General features: G+C 41.8%; 1 protein-coding gene across 3 annotated transcripts; it reads left to right on the forward strand.

Moving 5' to 3' along the window:
* The first annotated feature begins 1117 nt into the window (after window positions 1–1117).
* On the forward strand, window positions 1118–18351 carry cacnb2b (calcium channel, voltage-dependent, beta 2b). 3 transcript variants are annotated; one of them, XM_077558704.1, is made up of 15 exons: window positions 1118–1497; window positions 7297–7362; window positions 7493–7615; window positions 8014–8153; window positions 8226–8287; window positions 8376–8401; window positions 9626–9706; window positions 9801–9859; window positions 12629–12738; window positions 12847–12855; window positions 13511–13662; window positions 14036–14131; window positions 15340–15513; window positions 15688–15708; window positions 17680–17827. In XM_077558704.1, the coding sequence occupies exons 1-14, from the start codon at window positions 1480–1482 to the stop codon at window positions 15697–15699; spliced, it is 1128 nt and encodes a 375-aa protein (XP_077414830.1). In that variant the 5' UTR covers window positions 1118–1479; the 3' UTR covers window positions 15700–15708; window positions 17680–17827. The 3 variants fall into 3 exon arrangements, with proteins under 3 accessions (XP_077414830.1, XP_077414828.1, XP_077414829.1); XM_077558702.1 differs by lacking the exon at window positions 15688–15708 and having other exon boundaries at window positions 17680–18351; XM_077558703.1 differs by lacking the exons at window positions 12847–12855; window positions 15688–15708 and having other exon boundaries at window positions 17680–18351.
* The last annotated feature ends 732 nt before the right edge of the window (window positions 18352–19083 follow it).

The following is a 19083-nucleotide window of genomic DNA, read 5'->3' on the forward strand; positions in this document are numbered from 1 at the left end:
GTCTAGACACATAATACGATACTTACGTTACATGTTGCGCTACACAGCTACCTAGCTCAACTAGTAGTTGGAAAAGTTCAAACAAAGCATAATATAACCCTTAGTGTAAAATAAATATATATACCGCTGTCATAAAATACATTTTAAAAAAAAATACAAAGGATTGATATGAGCTCTTTGGTATTATCAATACGATACTGATAGTCACTTCGATATCGATTCTATCGATACTTGGATCGATCTGCACAGCTCTACTATTAGCAAAAAGGCTGCATTGTAAAGCAGTAGTTATCTTGCGTGTGAGTAAATAGTTGGCCTGCCTTGCCTTTTGTGAAGCGAGGTACGTCATAACTTTCCTCATGTTGCATAACCTTACCATCGTTAATCTTTTGCTTTGTTCTGTGAATTTTATAGACTTTTCTCAAAACTTTACAGCTTTTTAATACAACTGTACTGGACTTTGCAATTTACTCAGATAACTTTTCGACTTTTAATAATTTAAGAAAAAAATAACAACTTCAATCTAATTTTTACACATTTATTTTAATTGTTATATTTACAAGTATATATTCATATATTTGACTTACATACTTTATTGCCATGAACTTACAGTTAATGATGTGAACTTCCCAACATTTTCCGCATAATACAATGCTAATCTCATCAGCTAACTCTTATCATTTTATAACTTCCCTTTCATAATTTTTTCTTGATATTTTACTTTTTTTCCAGAGTAATTATTCTACATTTTATTCTACACTGCACCACAACTAATATGCCACACAAAATGGGAATAATGCAGCTTTATGGAATCAACTTTACAAGTGCTTACAATTTTTATTATTTTTTTATAGACTGTGTCATTAAAAGAATTTGGATTTGGCACACATGATGGGACTTCAATGCTTTTAAACTCCATCTCCCTATTGGAGTTAGTCCTTTCACTGGCTCACGTTTGAGTGCTGCCAAACACACACACACACACACACACACGCGCACGCACACACACACACACACACACACACACACACACACACACACACACTTGAAGCATGGCTGACAACCCCAACGCGCATGCACTGGCGGGCCTATTTAACCAGCGTGCACCGCGCGTCGGGACAGCTCGGTGCTGCAGGACGCGCGCAACAGATGCGCACCGGGGAATAAGCCGCTAATACCCCGAGGACTCTCAGGAGAAACCCACCCACCCTCACGCAACGCCTCAGTCCCACGTGTCACCGTCTCCGTGGACGTAGCAGCTGCAGAAGAAGAAGAAGAAGAAGAAACATCGTGCGCTTTTCTGTTGTTGTTATTCCTTTTGTGTTTTGAGAAGGCTTTACGCGCGTCGCTGGACGGCGTGGACAAGTTCCCCTCCCCGGTCTTGCAACATAGTGGCCCATGTGTCAACCAAAAGGCATTGCAGGTGAACCCCAAACTGGGACACGCGTGGAATGACAGAAGCGCTCGTTGGTAGGCAGGATGCCGCCCAAAAAAAAGGTAAAACAAATAAAATTAAAATTAAAATAGCCTATTGGTTGTGTGTTCGCGCGCGCGCGCGCGCGTGGAACAGGAAGCGTCACAGAACGCGCCATCTGTTGCACTGTGCGCTAATCCCTGCGAGGCCTTTCCACTCCGCTGAACCAGCCAGCGCGCGTGCCCGCGCGCGTGCTGAATGCCTATCACTGGGGTGTGGATGTAAAAGGAGTTACGTAATCGGAAACACTAGTTGATGGAGCCTATGAAGTAAATGCAAGAGATGGTTTTGATGTTGATGCTGATCCAAAGTGGATTTTAGGACTTTTCCACTCCATTTAAATGCTGGTTGACGGTTGTTTTCCCTGTGAAGTTAAAATTGAAACTCATACTTTGTTGACAATAGTCACTGGATGGCGCGGTTTCTCAGATTGATATCAAGAAGTGCAGCTCTGCATAGGAAATCAAATAAATTATGACAATTAAGATCTAACACTACAGCAGTGCTTTGAAATGACCATTATTCACTTGATTTTTTGTTGTTTGTTCATAAGCAGCAGTTTGACAGCTAATAAACAATTAAATGTAAAAGAAACTTCAAGATGATTATTTTCACTCCTATTCGGAAGTATACTGTCAAACTAAACATAAAGCAAAGAGAATTACTCAATTTGTATTTAAAACAACCACATAGCTTTGGCTAATTGAGAAAGTCTGCTCAGCTTAATGCTAACACACAAATGGAAAACGCCACTGACATGCTAACAATTAGCATCGACAGTTTCTGGTCTAGAAGCAAAATATATTTGAACACAAATGGTGGAGTAACACATGTGGACAGATAATATAATTTTCACAGGTATGGCAGTTACTATCCAATATTTTTTTAATCGATTATTCTACTAATTAGTCTATCAAATTAATCGATTAATCAGATAAAATTTTATTTAACATTTAAGTAGATTGCAAAACCCTTTTTTCCCCTGATCGCTGTTATTTAAAAACGAAAACAACTCAGCAACAATTGAGCATTATCATATGAGAGGGATTGATGTTGAATTTACCAACTGCTCTGAACTGTAACTGTTTCAGTTGCGGTTTCGGTCATTGTTTTCCACAGATGTTTGCAAATGTCTTATTTTGATCAAACACAAAAATAATCAGTCTGCGTTCATAAAGAACTACACAAATCTGAGAATACTTACTGTTGAGATACACAACCTGTTTCATTCTTTACATTCTGTTTGTGTTCATATTCAGTTTTATAATGTACAAATTTGGTTCTATTTTTCTTATTAGAAACACAAAACGGATTATTGGCATTTCCATTCATTCAGTGGGGAATGATGATTTGAGATATGAGTGTTTTGATTTAGGAGCATGGTCATGCAACTAATTAATTGAAAACCAAATAAACGTTGAGAGTGGTGCACTGCAGGGCGACCACTCCTGGGTGTAACCCTGCCTCTTGCCCTGAAGTCAGCTGAGGATAAGCGATATAGAAAATGGATGGAATGGCTGACTATTATCATTTGAATTAGAGGGCAACTTGGGGTGCTAGTACTTAGACGGTCCTCTTTACAGTTCTGAGGTTCTAAGGTCGAATCTCAGACTTAGTGTGGATTTTCCAAAACGTGCATGTTGCCTTCTTCCAAGGCCAAAATTGTCCATAGGTGGTAATGGTTGTTTGTCATGTGTCCTGCAATTGAATGGCCACCATTCCAGGGTGTACCTCCTCTCTCATGCAAAGTCAGCTGGGATCGGCTGCAGCCCAGCCGCGACCTTAATTTGGACAAGCAATACAGTGTGATGAAATAGCTAGTTAGCATGCTAACTAGTAGTGGTCAATTCAGAACTAGAGCTAGTAGTTTTGATGATGTGCTGAGAAACATGATGACATGCGGCGGGTGTCGTTTGAGTGTCTAGAAGAAAAGTTGTCAGCGTGTCTTTGCTTGGCCTACTGCCGACGACATCTTTTAAGCTTCTTACGCCTCCTTTCCGTCCACATACCTGCTCTCCTTTCCAGAATGGGATGTGGGGCAACAATCTGGAAGGTTCAAGAAGGAATACTGTGCGTTCCTACCAGATTAGCAAACATTTTCCTGTATGAAATAATAGCCGTGCCACACGTATATCATGCTTCACTTATTGTGGTTCCACTGCATCACAGATTTTTATTATCATACTTATATTGGGGATTATTTACTAGGGGTGTGCCAAAAAATCGATTCTCATAACAATCGCGATTCTTATTTAGTATGATTCAAAATTACATTTTAAATGTCCCAAAATCGATTTTATTTCAATTATTTTATACTGTCTTGCTCTTGTTTGTGTGTGCCTTTATTGGGAGCACTGTTAGGGGCAGTGTGGTTCCGCTCGTTCTGATACACTGTTAAGTTGTAGCCACATAGAAGCAAAAAGTCATGATCAAGTTATTGCAATAAAAGTTTTTTTTTTTTTTGCAGTGTAGGATGTTAAGATACTTCTCTGTATACATTCCTGAAGTGTTTTTGTATGAATATTCCTCGTTCTTTTGAGTGATAAAAGTGCCACGAGTAGCACGCTAATTAGCATTAGCGAGTCAGACTGGAGTAGATCATATAAATTAAAGCAGAAATCATTGCCAATCAAATAATTTTTAATCTAAAATCCTTCTGAATCGATAATCGATTCTGAATCGAATCGCAGGCCCAAAAATCGGAATCGGAATAGAATCGTGAGACAGTCAAAGATTCCCAGCCCTATTATTTACTATATTATATACTATATACTCCAGGCTCATGTAGCAATTAGCACTAGCTAGGAGGAACTCGTGTGAAAAAACAGTAAATGTCCAAAGCTTGGAATAATTTTGTACTTAGCAAAATAACCTACAATTTCACGTGCATGTGCACAACTGGCTTCAGTTACACAACTGCACATCTGCGCTAAAGCAAACATGGTTAGCTAATTTAATTTCGCCTACCAACGTTAGAATGAAATATTATCCCGCCACAAATTGTTAGGATAGACAGAGCCGCTGGTGCACGAAAGTCGCTTAGCTGATCAAACGCTAACAAAATACACGAAACACAAGCACATTATTCGGCGACATGCCGATGGCCTCAACTGACGCCATCACTTAATACACAAAGTGGCTAACAATTTAACGAGTTAACAGCCAGCCAACCTACATTCTCAGTCGCTCACACACATAGAACATCGCAGATACTACAGTGTAGAATGTGAGTCAACGCCAAGTGACACCTGCACCTCACATGAATATATTGTTGCTAACACTTGAAGCTTTAAAATAAATACAATAAATATTTGGTTGCTACTTTGCAGATTTTGTCTATAACCCCGCAATACTGTACTATACTCAACTTACATTGATTTTGTTTTTTGTTTTTTAGAAAATCCCATGCAGGGCTTTTTGCCTTTTGCAGGCTGCGTTTGCTTTTTGTGCTATCAGCGATTGATGGCATTGCAAAAAAATAAATAAATAAAAAGCCAAACACTTTTAAGACTTGTCTGTGCCCAAGATATACATGTAATATGACTGTAAATGAAGTGTCTCCGTAAAAAGTGCAGAGCTGGCCAGGCTTAAAGTTAAAGATAAAAATAATAACACTGTAAAGCTATATTGTGTGTCTTATCTAATGCCTGACATGGAGTCGTTCCTGTCTTTCCTCTCTCTCTCTTTTCAAATCCCGTATTGGCGTGTGCTATCTTAATCTCCTTACTGCGGCACAATCATGACCCAGAGAGCAAGAGAGGTTCTTTATCTGTGAAGCCTGTTGATTTAAAAAAAAAAAAAAACTTTCTATAAAATACACAATGCGATATTCAAAGTGTTGGCATGCCAAGTTAATCATTTCTCAGAGACAACACAGTATGTAAATGAACCGAGCCAGCTAATGATGTCGCTTTAAGATGAGATGCAAAGTAAACGAGAGTCAGACTCTTATTTGAGGGCCAACAGGAAATGATCACAAGAGTGACAGCTAACTCTTTGACTGCCAGACGTTTTCAGAAAAGGGATGCCGCCAGTGCCAGCCGATTTAAGCATTTTTGACTGATCTTTCAAGGTCCACAGAAAATTATGTGTTTGGACTATGGAAACACACATACTACCAAATGAAAGATTGGACTCTCATCTTTCATCAGAAAAATAGTTTGTTTCTACCTTATTCCGTTTTTCAGTAATCAGCAATAGAAAATGGTTAGTTTCACCTCTGTTTTGAAAAAAAAACGTCTTTTAACGTCTTTGGCACTCCTCCATAGGATTTTACTAAACGTTATTTAACGTTTTTGGCAGTCAAAGAGCTAATCAGGTTGGCTTTTGGACACACAGTATTTACCGTACTTGCATGAGTGAATATGTCAAGATCATTCTCATAAGTATTAAGTAGAACGTTGCACACAACAACAACAAAAAATGCATCTAGTGAAAATAACACATTTTGGGGTGACCTGAAAAAAACGATTAATTTTTTTTGTCAGCGCAAGTAATCAGTGCATGTTTCCAGTCAGCACTTGAGCAAACAGTGCACGTTTTGAGTCAGTGCTGTAGCAAGCAAACCGTTTCTAGTAAGCGCTTGAGCAAGCAATATGTTTCTAGTCAGGAAGTAATACGTCTCGATCCAGCGTTCTAGTCGGCACTCAAGCAAGCAGTACATATTTATTTCTAGTTAGCACTCAAGAAATTAAAGTTTCCATTCAGCATTCAAGTAATCACTATATGTTTCGAGTCAGTACGCGAGCAGTCTTTACGTTCTCGTCAAGGGGTGCTCAAGTTGGGTCCTCGAGAGCCCCTATCCAGAATGTTTTCCATGTTTCTCTCCACTAACACACCTGATTCATGATCAGGATCGTTATCAGGCTTCTGCGAAGCTTGCTGATGAGCTGATCATTAGATTCAGCTGTGCTGTAGGAGGGAAACATGGAAAACAGGCTGGATAGGGGCTCTCGAGGACCGGACTTGAGCACCCCTGTTCTAGCCTGTGCTCTAGTCAGCATTTGAACAATCGACACATTTTTAGTCAGCGCTCAAGCAAGCAATGCATTTGTAGTCAGAAATCGAGCAAGAAGTACATATTTTTTTATGAGCGTTTGTTTCTCATCAAAGCGGTCAGAACTTTGCTAATCAGAGCTTGAGCAAGAAATTTGTTGCTAGTCAGCACTCTAGATAAGATAAGATCCACTGATTGTCACACCCACCTAAGTGGGGCGAAATTCGTTCTCCGCATTTGACCCATCCCCTGAGGGAGCGGTGAGCAGCAGCAGCAGCAGCCGCACTCGGGAATCATATGGTGATCTAACCTCCCAATTCCAACCCTTAATGCTGAGTGTCAAGCAGAGCGGCAATGGGTCCCATTTTTATAGTCTTTGGTATGACCCGGCCGGGAATTGAACCCACGACCTCCCAGTCTCAGGGCGGACACTGTACCACTAGGCCACTGAGCTAGTCAGCAGCTAGTGAGCAGCTGAGCAATATTTCTAGGCAGCACTCGAGCAATCATTACATGTTTCTCGTCAGTAAGTACATTTGAGGAAATTGGCTAGTAGAGCATTGGTATGTAAGATGCAAGATGATTTGTTCCAGACCCCTCAAAAAGTCTTCAGCATCATTGAATAATGCAGCGGCGGCTTTGTGTGTGCGTTATTGACCGGGTGACATTGGCACGTAGGAGAGCCGGGTGTGCGGTGCGAGCAGATGTCGAGCAGAGTAAACAGAATACGGCCTCGGGGGCGCCTGAAAGTTGCTTGTAGAGGGTTGACTTTGCGCAGTGTTAATCAAAGCGGAGGAGTAATGAATGCAGTTGTGCCCTCTTTCAGGGAGAGCGCCACGACTCGGACGCCGCTGAGGAGAGAAACGCCCAAGTTCAGTTGGAGAAAGCAAAGGTATTGCAGACTCGCAACAGCTTTCATTTACTCTCTAAATGGTCTCGCTGAGAAGAAGAATTACGATTAATTGAAAGAGCAAGGTTGATTCATTAGTTGATTAAGGGTTTTTGTGCACCCGTTTCCTTAGTACCGGCCTGTGGCTTTCGCCGTACGCTGCAACTTCTCCTACACGCCGGCAGATGACGACAACGTGCCGGTGCCGGGCCAGGCCATCACCTTTGAGGCCCGAGACTTCCTCCACGTCAAAGAGGTTGGGGACATTTGTTCCGTGTTTTCTTCTGGTACAGTAGTGCCTTGAGATATGAGTTTCGTTTGTTCCTTGATCACACTCTTAACTCAAAACACTTGTAGCTCAGCTAATCTTTCCCCATTCCCCTAAGCGGTTGCTTTCAATACACAACATTATATTTGGTTTGGCAGTACCTTCAGATGAGATAGCTTGAAGCCTCTTTTTTGAAGAATATTTACAAGTTCCTGTTTATGTGCCAAAAGGCCTCTTGTTGTGAAGTGAGTTGAGTCACCTGCCACCATACAGGAGTTATATCTTAAGTTTGCGCTCACAAGTCAAAGGGGAAAAAAATAGATCCACAGCATGTACAGCATTCAGAAAAACTGGCATCATATCTCAAGGCACCACTGTATTAACAGAAATTTAACAACGAATGGTGGATCGGGCGGCCTGTGAAGGAGGACAGCGTGGTGGGCTTCATCCCCAGTCCGGTCAACTTGGAGACCATCTTGATCAGGAGAGAAGTCCAGGCAAGGAAGGCGGCCAAGGCCTTAGCCAAGTACGTCGTCATGAAACTAACCACTTTCAAAGTGCTGTTAAATCGACTCAAATCCAATCTCTATTGTTTCAGCAAAGCAACGTCACAAGTGGCTCAAGATATGAACTCAAAGAAATACACACCTCCTTCGCAAGGTGAGAATGAATGGTCGGTGGGTGGTCAGGATGTTGCCAGTATTGACTGCATGTACTGTAATTGTACACCCACTGTCTCCTTTAACAGCCAATCAGCAGGTGAAAAAAAAGCCGGTAAGTCAATTATTTTTCTTTAACTTCCAACTAAGTGCACACGTTTTTTTACAGAATAGCAGCATGACGGTGTAAATTTGGACTCTATAAGCAATCACCATAGCGCTTGTCGATGACATCATTGTATTGACTGAGTGTGATGGCCGCAGGCAGGTCTGGCCACTGAGCTGGAAGAGCTGCCAGACATACCTTTGTTTATGTCCAACAGTCAGTCAGTCCTCTCTGTTTTCCTGGCTGCTTGGGAATGACCATGCAATGTTAGGCGGCGCTAAGCTAAGTAAGCTAAGACCTCTGGCTCGCTTCCTGCTCACTGTTTCGGCGTCTCCTGGCGCTGTGTCCTGTCCTTTAAGTTATTAATCCTCACCTCCATGATGACGAATAATAAATATATCTGACAAATATCATTATTACTAAACGGGGATGAGTAGTAGCTAATCATGTGGCGGTATGAAGAGAGAGCAGCAGCAGATGTAGAAGCCATGCTAACTGCTAATCTAATAGGAAATGTACAATATTAGTGAAACACCAGAATAAGTGTTTACTTGGAACAGTGCACTCTAATGCTGCATTTGAAAAAGGTGGTAAGTCGGATTTATCCCACTCGGATTGTCCTTTTTTTAATTAATTAATTTATTTATTTTATTTTCTGGAGAGAAAACTCGGATTGTCCTAATTCCCGACCTCAAAGCGTTTCAGGAGAACGGAAACAACAAAGTTGGCCGGTTCCGATAAATTGTTTGTTGTTCCGGTTAATGGATCAGTGCAAAGTCATTTCGAATAACTACATTAATGTAATAATAAAGAGATAAATATATTTAGAATTGTGTAAACTATTTTTTCCCATTCATGGTTTGTGTCATGGGCGTCGCCAATGACGAGTGACGTTAGATGTAAGCCGGTCGGTGACGTCGGGGTAGTTTTTTTCCCTGACTTCACAACTTGAACTTCCCAGTTCAAGGAGTTGTTCTAGTGCACTTTTTTGGGTCTGAGGCCGGATGAGTCAGACTGCCCACCTTCATCGAATGCAGCATTAGAAGAAGTATAGCTGGAACAGCTGAGAGTAATCAACTCTGAACAGCGAATTAACAGTTAAATTAAAACGTGCCTAAAAAGAAAGTAAAAAGAACCTTACACCATCAGAGAGGAAAATCTTATAGATCAAACTCAAATTTAGAGAAAAATGACCAATTTGTTGTTGATGTTTTGTTGTTGCTGTGTTGACAGGGGGAGCAGGTGTCCATGTACGACGTGGTGCCGACCATGCGTCCTGTGGTTCTCATGGGACCTTCACTGAAGGGCTTAGAGGTGAGTCCTACCCTCTTAAATTTCCCCATTTGAATCCCTCACTTTTGTGAATATCTTCATGATGCCTCTGGAATGCCCTTTCCTGTCGTTGCAGGTGACAGACATGATGCAAAAAGCCCTTTTTGACTTTTTGAAACATCGATTCGAAGGCAGGTCAGTTCAATTTGATTGTGTTCAGGCAGGAAAAAAATAATACATAGCTTACATAAATTGGTGCTCTTGGTTTCCATCACTGCGCAGCGCGCACTGTAGTCTATCCTTGATCTGCGCTATGCTACGGCTGCAATTACCAAAGTTAATAATAATAATGCATCGGACTTATATAGCGCTTTTCGAGACATTCAAAGACGCTTTACAATGGAATGGATGCATTATTTATGTGCTCACACATTCACGGCGGTAAGCTACTTAAGTAGCCACAGCTGCCCTGGGGCAGGCTGACGGAAGCGTGACTGCCAGTGTGCGCCTGCAGCCCCGCCGACCACCACCAAACATTCACACCTTCCATACACCAGTGTGAGTAGCACTGGAGGCAATGTGTGTGAAATGTCTTGCCCAAGGACACAACGACACATGACTTTGGGAGAGCGGGGATCGAACAGCCGACCTTACTGAGCAACCGTCTCTACACTCTGAGCCACGGCCGCCACAAGTTGTACATTATACAGTAAACTGGGAGGTGCCGCAGTTTATCACTGTCATCCCGCTAGCTAGCTAGCTAGTTAGGAAGTTAGCTAACAACCATGCAGCAGTTAGCTAGCTAGCTAACTAACTGACTAACTAACTAACTAACGTAGTAGGACCAATACTTACTTTTCCGTGTTCATGATGTTGATTATCAAAACATACAATGAGATCAGTGAATTCAGGCATTACCTAAGGATTTTATTCACAAATTTGTGGACAGAGAGAATAGCTGTCACCCGCGCCATCTTTGATTCTCAACTGTGACGCCCCACCCCCTGCTCGTCCCTCATATGCTTTGTCCTTGCAGAAAACCTTCCCAGTTCGTCACATGGTACCTCCTTCTTTTCTTCCCGCTCGTAGTCACATGATGGAACACAGATAATCAGATAAGGGTTGACGTTGTTTACAGAAGAGACTGAGAGAGACTCTGAGGAGCCGTCTTATAAACAAACCCCCACTACATGTTCTCAGGAGAGAACAAAGAGAAAACCAACCCCCTCACATCTTTTGAATTCTCACACAAAACTATACTGAGTAAATCAAAGCAATTTTGTCCAATTCTAAATAGTTATAACTAAATCAAAACAGTTATAATTAAATTGAAACAGAAGATTCACTTCACTAACTAACGCATACTCTCCCTTCCAGCATAACTTCTAATTCATTAAAGGTGCCGAACGCAAATTTTGCAGATTTGCGACCCCTCTGGCGAAAAGCGGAATGGAAGCCAGCGACGAAGCCCAGAGTGCTTTATTTTATTGTGCATTGCTTATCATAAATAGATCCTATCGCATTTTCGTGAAGAGGTCTTCCCTTTTTAGCAAGAAGAAAGCAAGCTGTGGGTCCCGTTTCATCCTCGTAGGTTTTTCCACCTACTCCAATATTAACGCTGCTCCAATATTGATCCACGTCCTCCTGCGACGCTTGTGCGACTTCAGTTTTGCCTTTTTTTTTTCACACTAAACAGTGTTATCCTTTCTTGATTGGTATTCTGACCGTCGTCAAAGGGCGCAGGGGAGATTTTTCTCTCGGTCAGAGTCACCTCCGTGGACAACTCCCGTTGTATGTCACCAAACTTTCGGCCCGATGGTCGAACAAAAGGAGCCACCGGGAGACGGAGGGTCGCACTGCAGTATTGGTTTATTATTATTGTGACACACTTTTATATCCGCGGTCGCACACGCTTGTCTTTTGCCACGGACTCGTCCACACACTCCCAAACACTTCCGCCTTCCCAGCGCTTCCGCGGAGCGAGAGAGAGAGCGCACACGCACCTGACTTCACAAAAGCTTAAGATTCGGTTCCAAACACCCGATCATTATTTCACTCTACAGGAAAATAAGGGCAACAGCCGTTGTGCCACAGTAGTGCCTCCTGTCCATTATACAATTCTTAAAACGTGTGGGTGAAAAATATGTTCCATTTTGAATCGCTACTGCCACCTGCTGACGAAAAATGAAACTGCACATACCGTTCTTCACATACACGCCACGCACATGACGTCACATCCGCAGACAGGGCGCGGGAAATTCTAACCCGATACCGGTCTAAAAACTATTGGCCAGAGGCTTGCAGGAGTACCCATTGTGAACAGCTAAGGTGTTAATCTACTAATTAGGAGGCATAAATGGTCAAATAAAAAGCTTACCGTAAAGTATTTGTTTGGGGGGAAGTTCCATATTGCAGCTTTAACACTCCAATTTGCGTCAATATTGCGTTATTAGTGGTAGAGTGTCAACCCTGAGACTGGGAGGTTGTGGGTTCAATCCCTGGCCGGGTCATACCAAAGACTAAAAATGGGACCCGTTTGCCTCCCTGCTTGACACTCAGCATTAGGGGTTGGAATTGGGGGTTAGATCACCAAAAGATTCCCGAGGGCGGCCGCTGCTGCTGCTCACCACTCCCTTAAGGGATGGGTCAAATGTGGAGAAAGAATTTCGCCCCACTTAGGTGGGTCTGACAATCAATGAATCTTAATCTTAAAAAACGGCAGTGACGTACCCGAATGTGTATGTAAATTGAAACGCACCATAGTCTAGCTTTAATCTAGGCAAACCTGTTACTAAAATTATAATTATAGTAAAAGCATGCCAAATTCTGCTGTGTGGACAAGTAACTACTGTAGTTCATTGTGCGCAGATTGCTAAAACGAAAAGCACTCATGCTGGTACTGTTGTTGTCAACCGAGGACCCCTTGCATAATAACTATGAAATGTTATCACTTCTGTCCTGCAGAATCACAATCACACGGGTGACAGCGGACATATCTCTGGCTAAGCGCTCCATACTAAACAACCCGGGGAAAAAAGCCTTAATTGATCGTACCAATACCCGTTCCAATTTAGGTACGTACCTTCATGCTAATACGGGCTACCTTTCAATGTAAAACTTCTCTTTAATAATAATGTGATGTTACCTTACCTTCTGTCTTTCTCATTGCTCTTTTGTCGCAGATGCTGCTGGTACGGAATGCATTTCCATATTATCAGTGTTTGAATGCTTCATCGTCCTGCTGCTCTTCCCTGTCATGGCCAATCATACAATCAACCTTGTCTGCCTTTGGAAAATGCTGTTTCATGGGTCTTGACACGTTGACTGTCGAATTATTGTTCTTAGGTTTTTGCTCATTAGCAACATTGTCCACTTGCGCAATTCAACCACATCACTACAAATAAACATGTTTTTAGTCCCAGGCTAACTTTTAACATGTTAGTATATTGCTATTATTAAGATTCCGAAGAGTTTAACTATATAGACACAAGAGGTCCCCGTGTCGATGTTACAGGTCCGTGAGGGATACTAGCAGGATAACTATTAGCGTTGTTAGCAATTAAGTAAGTTCATGAGCCCAAAACCTAACATATCTAATTGATTATAAGCATTATAAAAATTCATATTATTTTGTAATGTGTTGCAATTTGATAAGTTATCAAAAGCATTACCACTAATATATACCAGACACTCTCTAAATGAGCCATCAAATCTAAATGCGCGTTTGGAGTGCTAATTCAGAAAAACACCACCAAACTGCATTTTCCTTTGCGATGTTCATTATGGAGGCAATAGGTCAGTGACTGAGCCATGAATTTCCTCTGAGGTGTGCTTCTGCCATTGCAGCCCAGATCCAGGGGGAGGTAGAACGCATATTTGAACTGGCCCGCAGCTTACAGCTGGTGGTGTTAGACGCGGACACCGTCAACCATCCTTTACAGGTGTCCAAGACCTCACTGGCGCCCATCCTCGTCTACGTCAAGATTTCATCTCCAAAGGTAAACTCCATTTGTGAGAAGTTAGTGAGAAGATATTATCTTCAGACATAATATGAAATGGTGCCTTGAGGTACTAGTGACCTGACTTTCGTCGTTTTTCGATATACAAATTGTCATTCTGTACAACGTTTGCTTCATTTGTGAGCGCAGATTTGTATACTGTAGTGTCAGTAATTCGTTTCCCTTCACAATAAGCAGCACATTGGCAAATATTGAAAAGTAAAAAAAAAAAAAAAGCCTTCAAAGCAGGGACTGTGGTGGTCCGAAAGAAGCCGGCTCTAGGGACATTTCATTGCTCACATAGCCAATGACTAAACTCGTATCTCAAGGCATCGTTCCCTGTATTTACATGAATGTACTAACTTTTCTACAGGTGTTGACCAGGCTGATCAAGACCAGAGGAAAGTCTCAGACCAAACACCTCAATGTTCAGATGGTGGCTGCAGACAAGCTTGCCCAGTGTCCGCCGGTGAGCGCCATCTTGTGGCCAAATTTGACAAGTCTCATTAAAACGGGAAGTATGGCTGGATAAACTAATCAAATAAAACATCACCTAGACTACATGAAGCAGAAATAAGCCCGTTTCAATTAACGTTAAATGCTGCAGGAGAGGGGGAGATATAAACTAGGTGAAATGGGCGAGCTATTTAAACTGAATGTAGAAGTACAGTGGTGCCTTGAGACCCAAGTTTAACCGTGCTCATAACTCAAAACACTCATATCTCAAATCATCGTTCCACTTTGAAATGAATAGAAATGTCTGCAATGCATTCCAGCCCCCCCCCCCCCCAACAAACAAACAATTTTTTTTATTGTTTTTTACAAGGGAAAATATCACTCTATAATGTTGTGCTTGATAAAAAAACAAAAAACGTTATTACAGAATGTGAGGAATTAAACAGTTTGTGCATCAGTAGTTCAGCATGCTCCAATCTAATTCATTGTACTCCTCCTCCTGATGCTAAACCGCCTTGGCCACCGGATCAGTATAAAACGCTCATGCGGAAGAAAAGTGTTTCTTCTTCTTCTACTACTACTACAAATAATAATAATAATACTCAGTAAGGTGCTGTAATATTGGTCATTTTTTTGTAGAGGTTAAAGAATATATGCCTGAGAGTTATATAACTGTCTACATGTTTTCCTTCTAAAACCACGACTATAATGCTAAACGTTATCATGTCAATATCATTTTGCATTGTTTGTTAGCATTAAGCTAAACAAACTTTCCTATGTCAAAGCCATGTGGCTGTTTTAAGTACACAAGGTGTGATTGATTCTTTTGGCTTGATGTTTAGTTGGACAGTAAACTTCAACTGGATGGAAGTGGCGTTAAACAGCTTGAAGCCTCTTTTTGGACGACTTGGTCATTATTTGCCAAACAGCTGTTTATTACGAAGTGTGTTGAACTCAGTTCACTGGTGCCTTATAGCGCTTGTATCTCGAGTTTGCGCTCAGAAGTCAAAGCAGAAAATCGGTTGAATGACAGCTGGTATTTCGTATAAACTTGTAAGTTGGGTCACTCATAACTCAAGGCACCACTTTAATTTTAGTGATAGACTTCAAATCTAGTATTAGATTATATGAGCAGGTGTTCCTAATCCTAATGAAATGCCCTTTGATGTGTATAGTATATGTTTTAAAATAAAAAATGTGCAAATTTTTTGGTGTCCATAGGAAATGTTTGACGTCATCTTGGACGAGAACCAGTTGACGGACGCCTGCGAGCACATTGCTGACTATCTGGAGTCGTACTGGAGGGCCACGCATCCACCTGAGATGGAACCCGGCAGCGATCTGGTGGCCCGGCTGGCCGAGAACACGCTGCCCACCAATCCCACCGTCATGGCGGTCAGTAACACGCAGTGTGATCTGTGATGTCATGTCCTCTCATAACATATCACAATCCCCAATCTGACACCGCGTACTATAAATAGAGCAGGAATGCTTATATTTATTGAACTTTGTTTTCATTCATCCATCTGACATCTCATTTCTCCATCATCCCACTCCTCCACTGGAAAGATGCACAAGTGACATTTTCCGGTGAGTGACAAATCATCCGAGTCCCTTGCATCATTGCATTGTTTTGTCTCCTCTTTACCACCCAAATGGTTTTAAATCACATGACCAAATCCAGAAAGCAGGTGAGCCGTGATTGGCTGTTACCTGAGCCCTTCGGCACTGTGATGTCATATTCAGTCAACAGCAAGTGGCAAAATGAAAAGGGTTTTGCTGCCCAATTCATATTCCACAAACACAATATTAATCACAATGTCGTGTTTAGAATAGTGGGTGTGCATGGAACAGATTACCGTAAAGAACATTTTTGACTTTCCTTAAAATACAAAAATGGCCTCATCAGGTTCGAGTGTTAAATTCAATAATAATCCACATTTACCTGTGTAGGTTACATTTGTTTAATTAGTTATTAAATTATTAAATGTTCATTATTAAATTAATAATCAATTGACTCATTAATTGAAGGCGACTCAAATTTATTATTTAGATTAATTTTGAGACTAGCCTGTGGAGCACCACATCTATTTTTGATGATTTTATCAAGATAACAGATGATAACCTCGTTAAATCAGTCATTAAAATGAAGGTTGTACCCTTTAACAATTTTGTGAGTTCTTTGTTCAGCTATATAAATTGATCAAACACACACACTGTACACAGGCAGGTTTTGATTTTGTGCAAGTTTATTTTCTACAATAACGATAAAATAATCACACACAAAAAAAAAAAGAAAAAGAAAAGAGAAACAGTTTTAAACGAGGTGAAGGGAACTTACTAATCAGGCAAACATGGGACCAAAAATTAACCTAAAAAAACAATAACCTTCATTTCCTGTCTTTCATGATTGGACAAACTGATTAATCCAGGTGTGTCTAGCCATTGTCGACGTGCTTACTGAGGTCAGGCACACCTGGATTAATCAGTTTGTCCAATCATGAAAGACAGGAAATGAAGGATTGGTACTGAGTTCAAAAAGTAGTGGATTTGTGCAAAGAGCTTATTTGTACAATGTGGTTAATGTTTGCAAAGTTGCACTTACAGATGGTCTGAGTTTGGCCCAAGACACGAAGAGGTGTACCTGGCTTTGAAATTCGGCAAGTCTTATGGTTTGGATCGTGAGACAATCCTTCGGGAGTCGATCCTCCGACTGGAGAGGGCTCGTTTTGTTTCGGCTTCAGAGCGCCTTTGTCGGCAGAGACACCGCGTTTTTCGCTGGGCCTGTCGCAGAGCGATGGCCGCCGTGAGGTAGTGGCGTGTAGTGGTCACGCAGCCCGGGACAGCATAAAAAGTGATGTCTCAGCTTTCCACCAAAAAAGGAAAAATGGCGGTCACACCAGCAGTGATGCCCTCCCCCCACACTCCAGGTGTCCTGTCTCCGTGTCTCGGATTACAACAGAAGCGAGTTGGAAAACTACCAGGTTGGATGGAATTTTGCAAAGAATCATCAGGTTGAATTTTTGATCCCATGTTAGATGAGATTCTAAGGTCAAAATTCAATCAATGCAAACACATAGTTGGACAGTTGAAAATGTTACCTAGAGCTTACAACTGTTAAAACGTGCACACAAGTTAAAAGTTAAGTGGGGAATATGCCACACAAATGAAACACTTCACAATACTTCATAGAGTCAATATTTCAAAGTTGGCAAACACAAAACATTTCATAATTCATTATTGTGTTGAAAATTTAGACAGTCAGGTTTCAGGAAAGTTTTTTTTTCTTCTCTGTCAGTCAGTCTTCTGAATCCCGAGTTGGGTGGGGGCTGGCTGGCTGTGGAGGTGAGACAGACCGTGTCTTGGTCACCCATCCTCCACCTTGGCGTGCCCAGGACAACATTTTTTATTCCTTTGTCTGTGATGACGTTGTAAAAGTTACAACAGGCCGATAATCGTTATCGTATCGTATCGTATCGTATCGTTCGTGTGAAAATGTTCATGATGGCAGGTTTAGGACTTTTTGTCTTGAAATCCATGTTTTTCCCTTCTCTTTGCCAGGATGAGCAAAAGAGCAAGAAGTCGGCAGCGTCCAAGAGGAAGGGTCCCCACGACAACCCCTCCGGCCTGGAGCCCCCCTCCTCGGCCCAGCAGAAACCCGACGATGGTGGACAAGAGGACGAGGAGGAGGAGCGTCTCCTTTGTAGCGAAACCAAACGAGCCCAGCACTCTCGCCACCACCACCATAATCACCATCACCACCACCACCATCGCAGAACAGAGGCCAGTCACACCCACAGGCTCGAAGAAGAGGAAGGCGAGGAGGAGGAGGAGGAGGACGGTCGCTATAACCAGCGGGACCGCCACCATCATCATCATCATCATCATCGCCGCGACGACGACTACGATTACCACAGGCCGCACCAGCATTTCATGGCTGACCATGACAACCAGCATGGCAAAGATAGAGAGCGAGAGAGGCTCCGGACGAGGGAAAGGGACAAGGATCGAGGCAGAGACCCCAGGCTGAGCCACAGGGACTCGCTTTTACACTAGTTTCTGGTCTGACTTTATACTAAATATGCGAAAAATAGGATTGACAAACATTTGTTATTGTATATTTGGAACATTAAAAAATTTATTAAAAAATATATATATTATTAACATACCTTTTGCTCTAGTTTTGGTGCAAACAAAGCACTTATACAATTAAATCACTTCTCACTTGCACAAGTGGCTATGTTACTTTTGTTGATTGATATATACCGGACATAGAAGCAATGAATTACTATTTTTCTTCTTCTTCTGCTATTTTTCTACTACTCAGGGGTTGGTCCACCCAGGGCTGGACTAAAAAAATAATAAAAAATCAGCCCTGACATTTTGGCTTAGACCGGACCATGAGTGCACACACACACACACACTTAACACTTGCAACAAATAAAAAGCACACATATCCAGAACATTGCTTAACACACTCATAATACAAGCAGGATCAAAAATAAATGGTTTACTGATACCTTAAAAGCCCAACGACAAGACAATCTCTGAATTCATCAACACTTATAGGTTTGCTCCTGCTCGTATGAATGTGTTGAGCAAGGTTCTGGATAACTGTGCATTTTATTTCATGAAACCATGACTTTGGAAACATGGACTTCTTTGCCATGTTGTTTGCTTGCTGTGGTGTAAAAAAATAATGATAATCGACATTGAATGTATGAATGTTTATTTGACCATGAAGAAGTGAAAAAAGTGACTGTAAGAATCAAACATTCTATTCTTAAGTGCGATGGGTCATGTGTAATGGGTCTGTCTTAGTTGTCTGAAGCATTTCAGAGAGCTGAGACCACCTGCGCGCGGTTGGGAGGGCGCGGGTGTTTGAATGCGGCCATCAGTGGCCGTAAACTACGCTGATGTGTGAAACCCGGAAGTCGGAAGAACGTGGCATCTACCCCATTGGGA

The sequence above is a fragment of the Vanacampus margaritifer genome, chromosome 2 (assembly GCF_051991255.1).
Source record: "Vanacampus margaritifer isolate UIUO_Vmar chromosome 2, RoL_Vmar_1.0, whole genome shotgun sequence".
In the NCBI taxonomy this organism is placed as follows: domain Eukaryota; kingdom Metazoa; phylum Chordata; class Actinopteri; order Syngnathiformes; family Syngnathidae; genus Vanacampus; species Vanacampus margaritifer.

What these genes read in the sequence shown, in the direction of transcription:
- cacnb2b (XM_077558702.1), top strand. An exon ending in ATACACACCTCCTTCGCAAG is followed by an intron (nt 8,288 to 8,375) that starts GTGAGAATGAAT and finishes CTCCTTTAACAG; the next exon opens with CCAATCAGCAGGTGAAAAAA. An exon ending in AGCAGGTGAAAAAAAAGCCG is followed by an intron (nt 8,402 to 9,625) that starts GTAAGTCAATTA and finishes CTGTGTTGACAG; the next exon opens with GGGGAGCAGGTGTCCATGTA.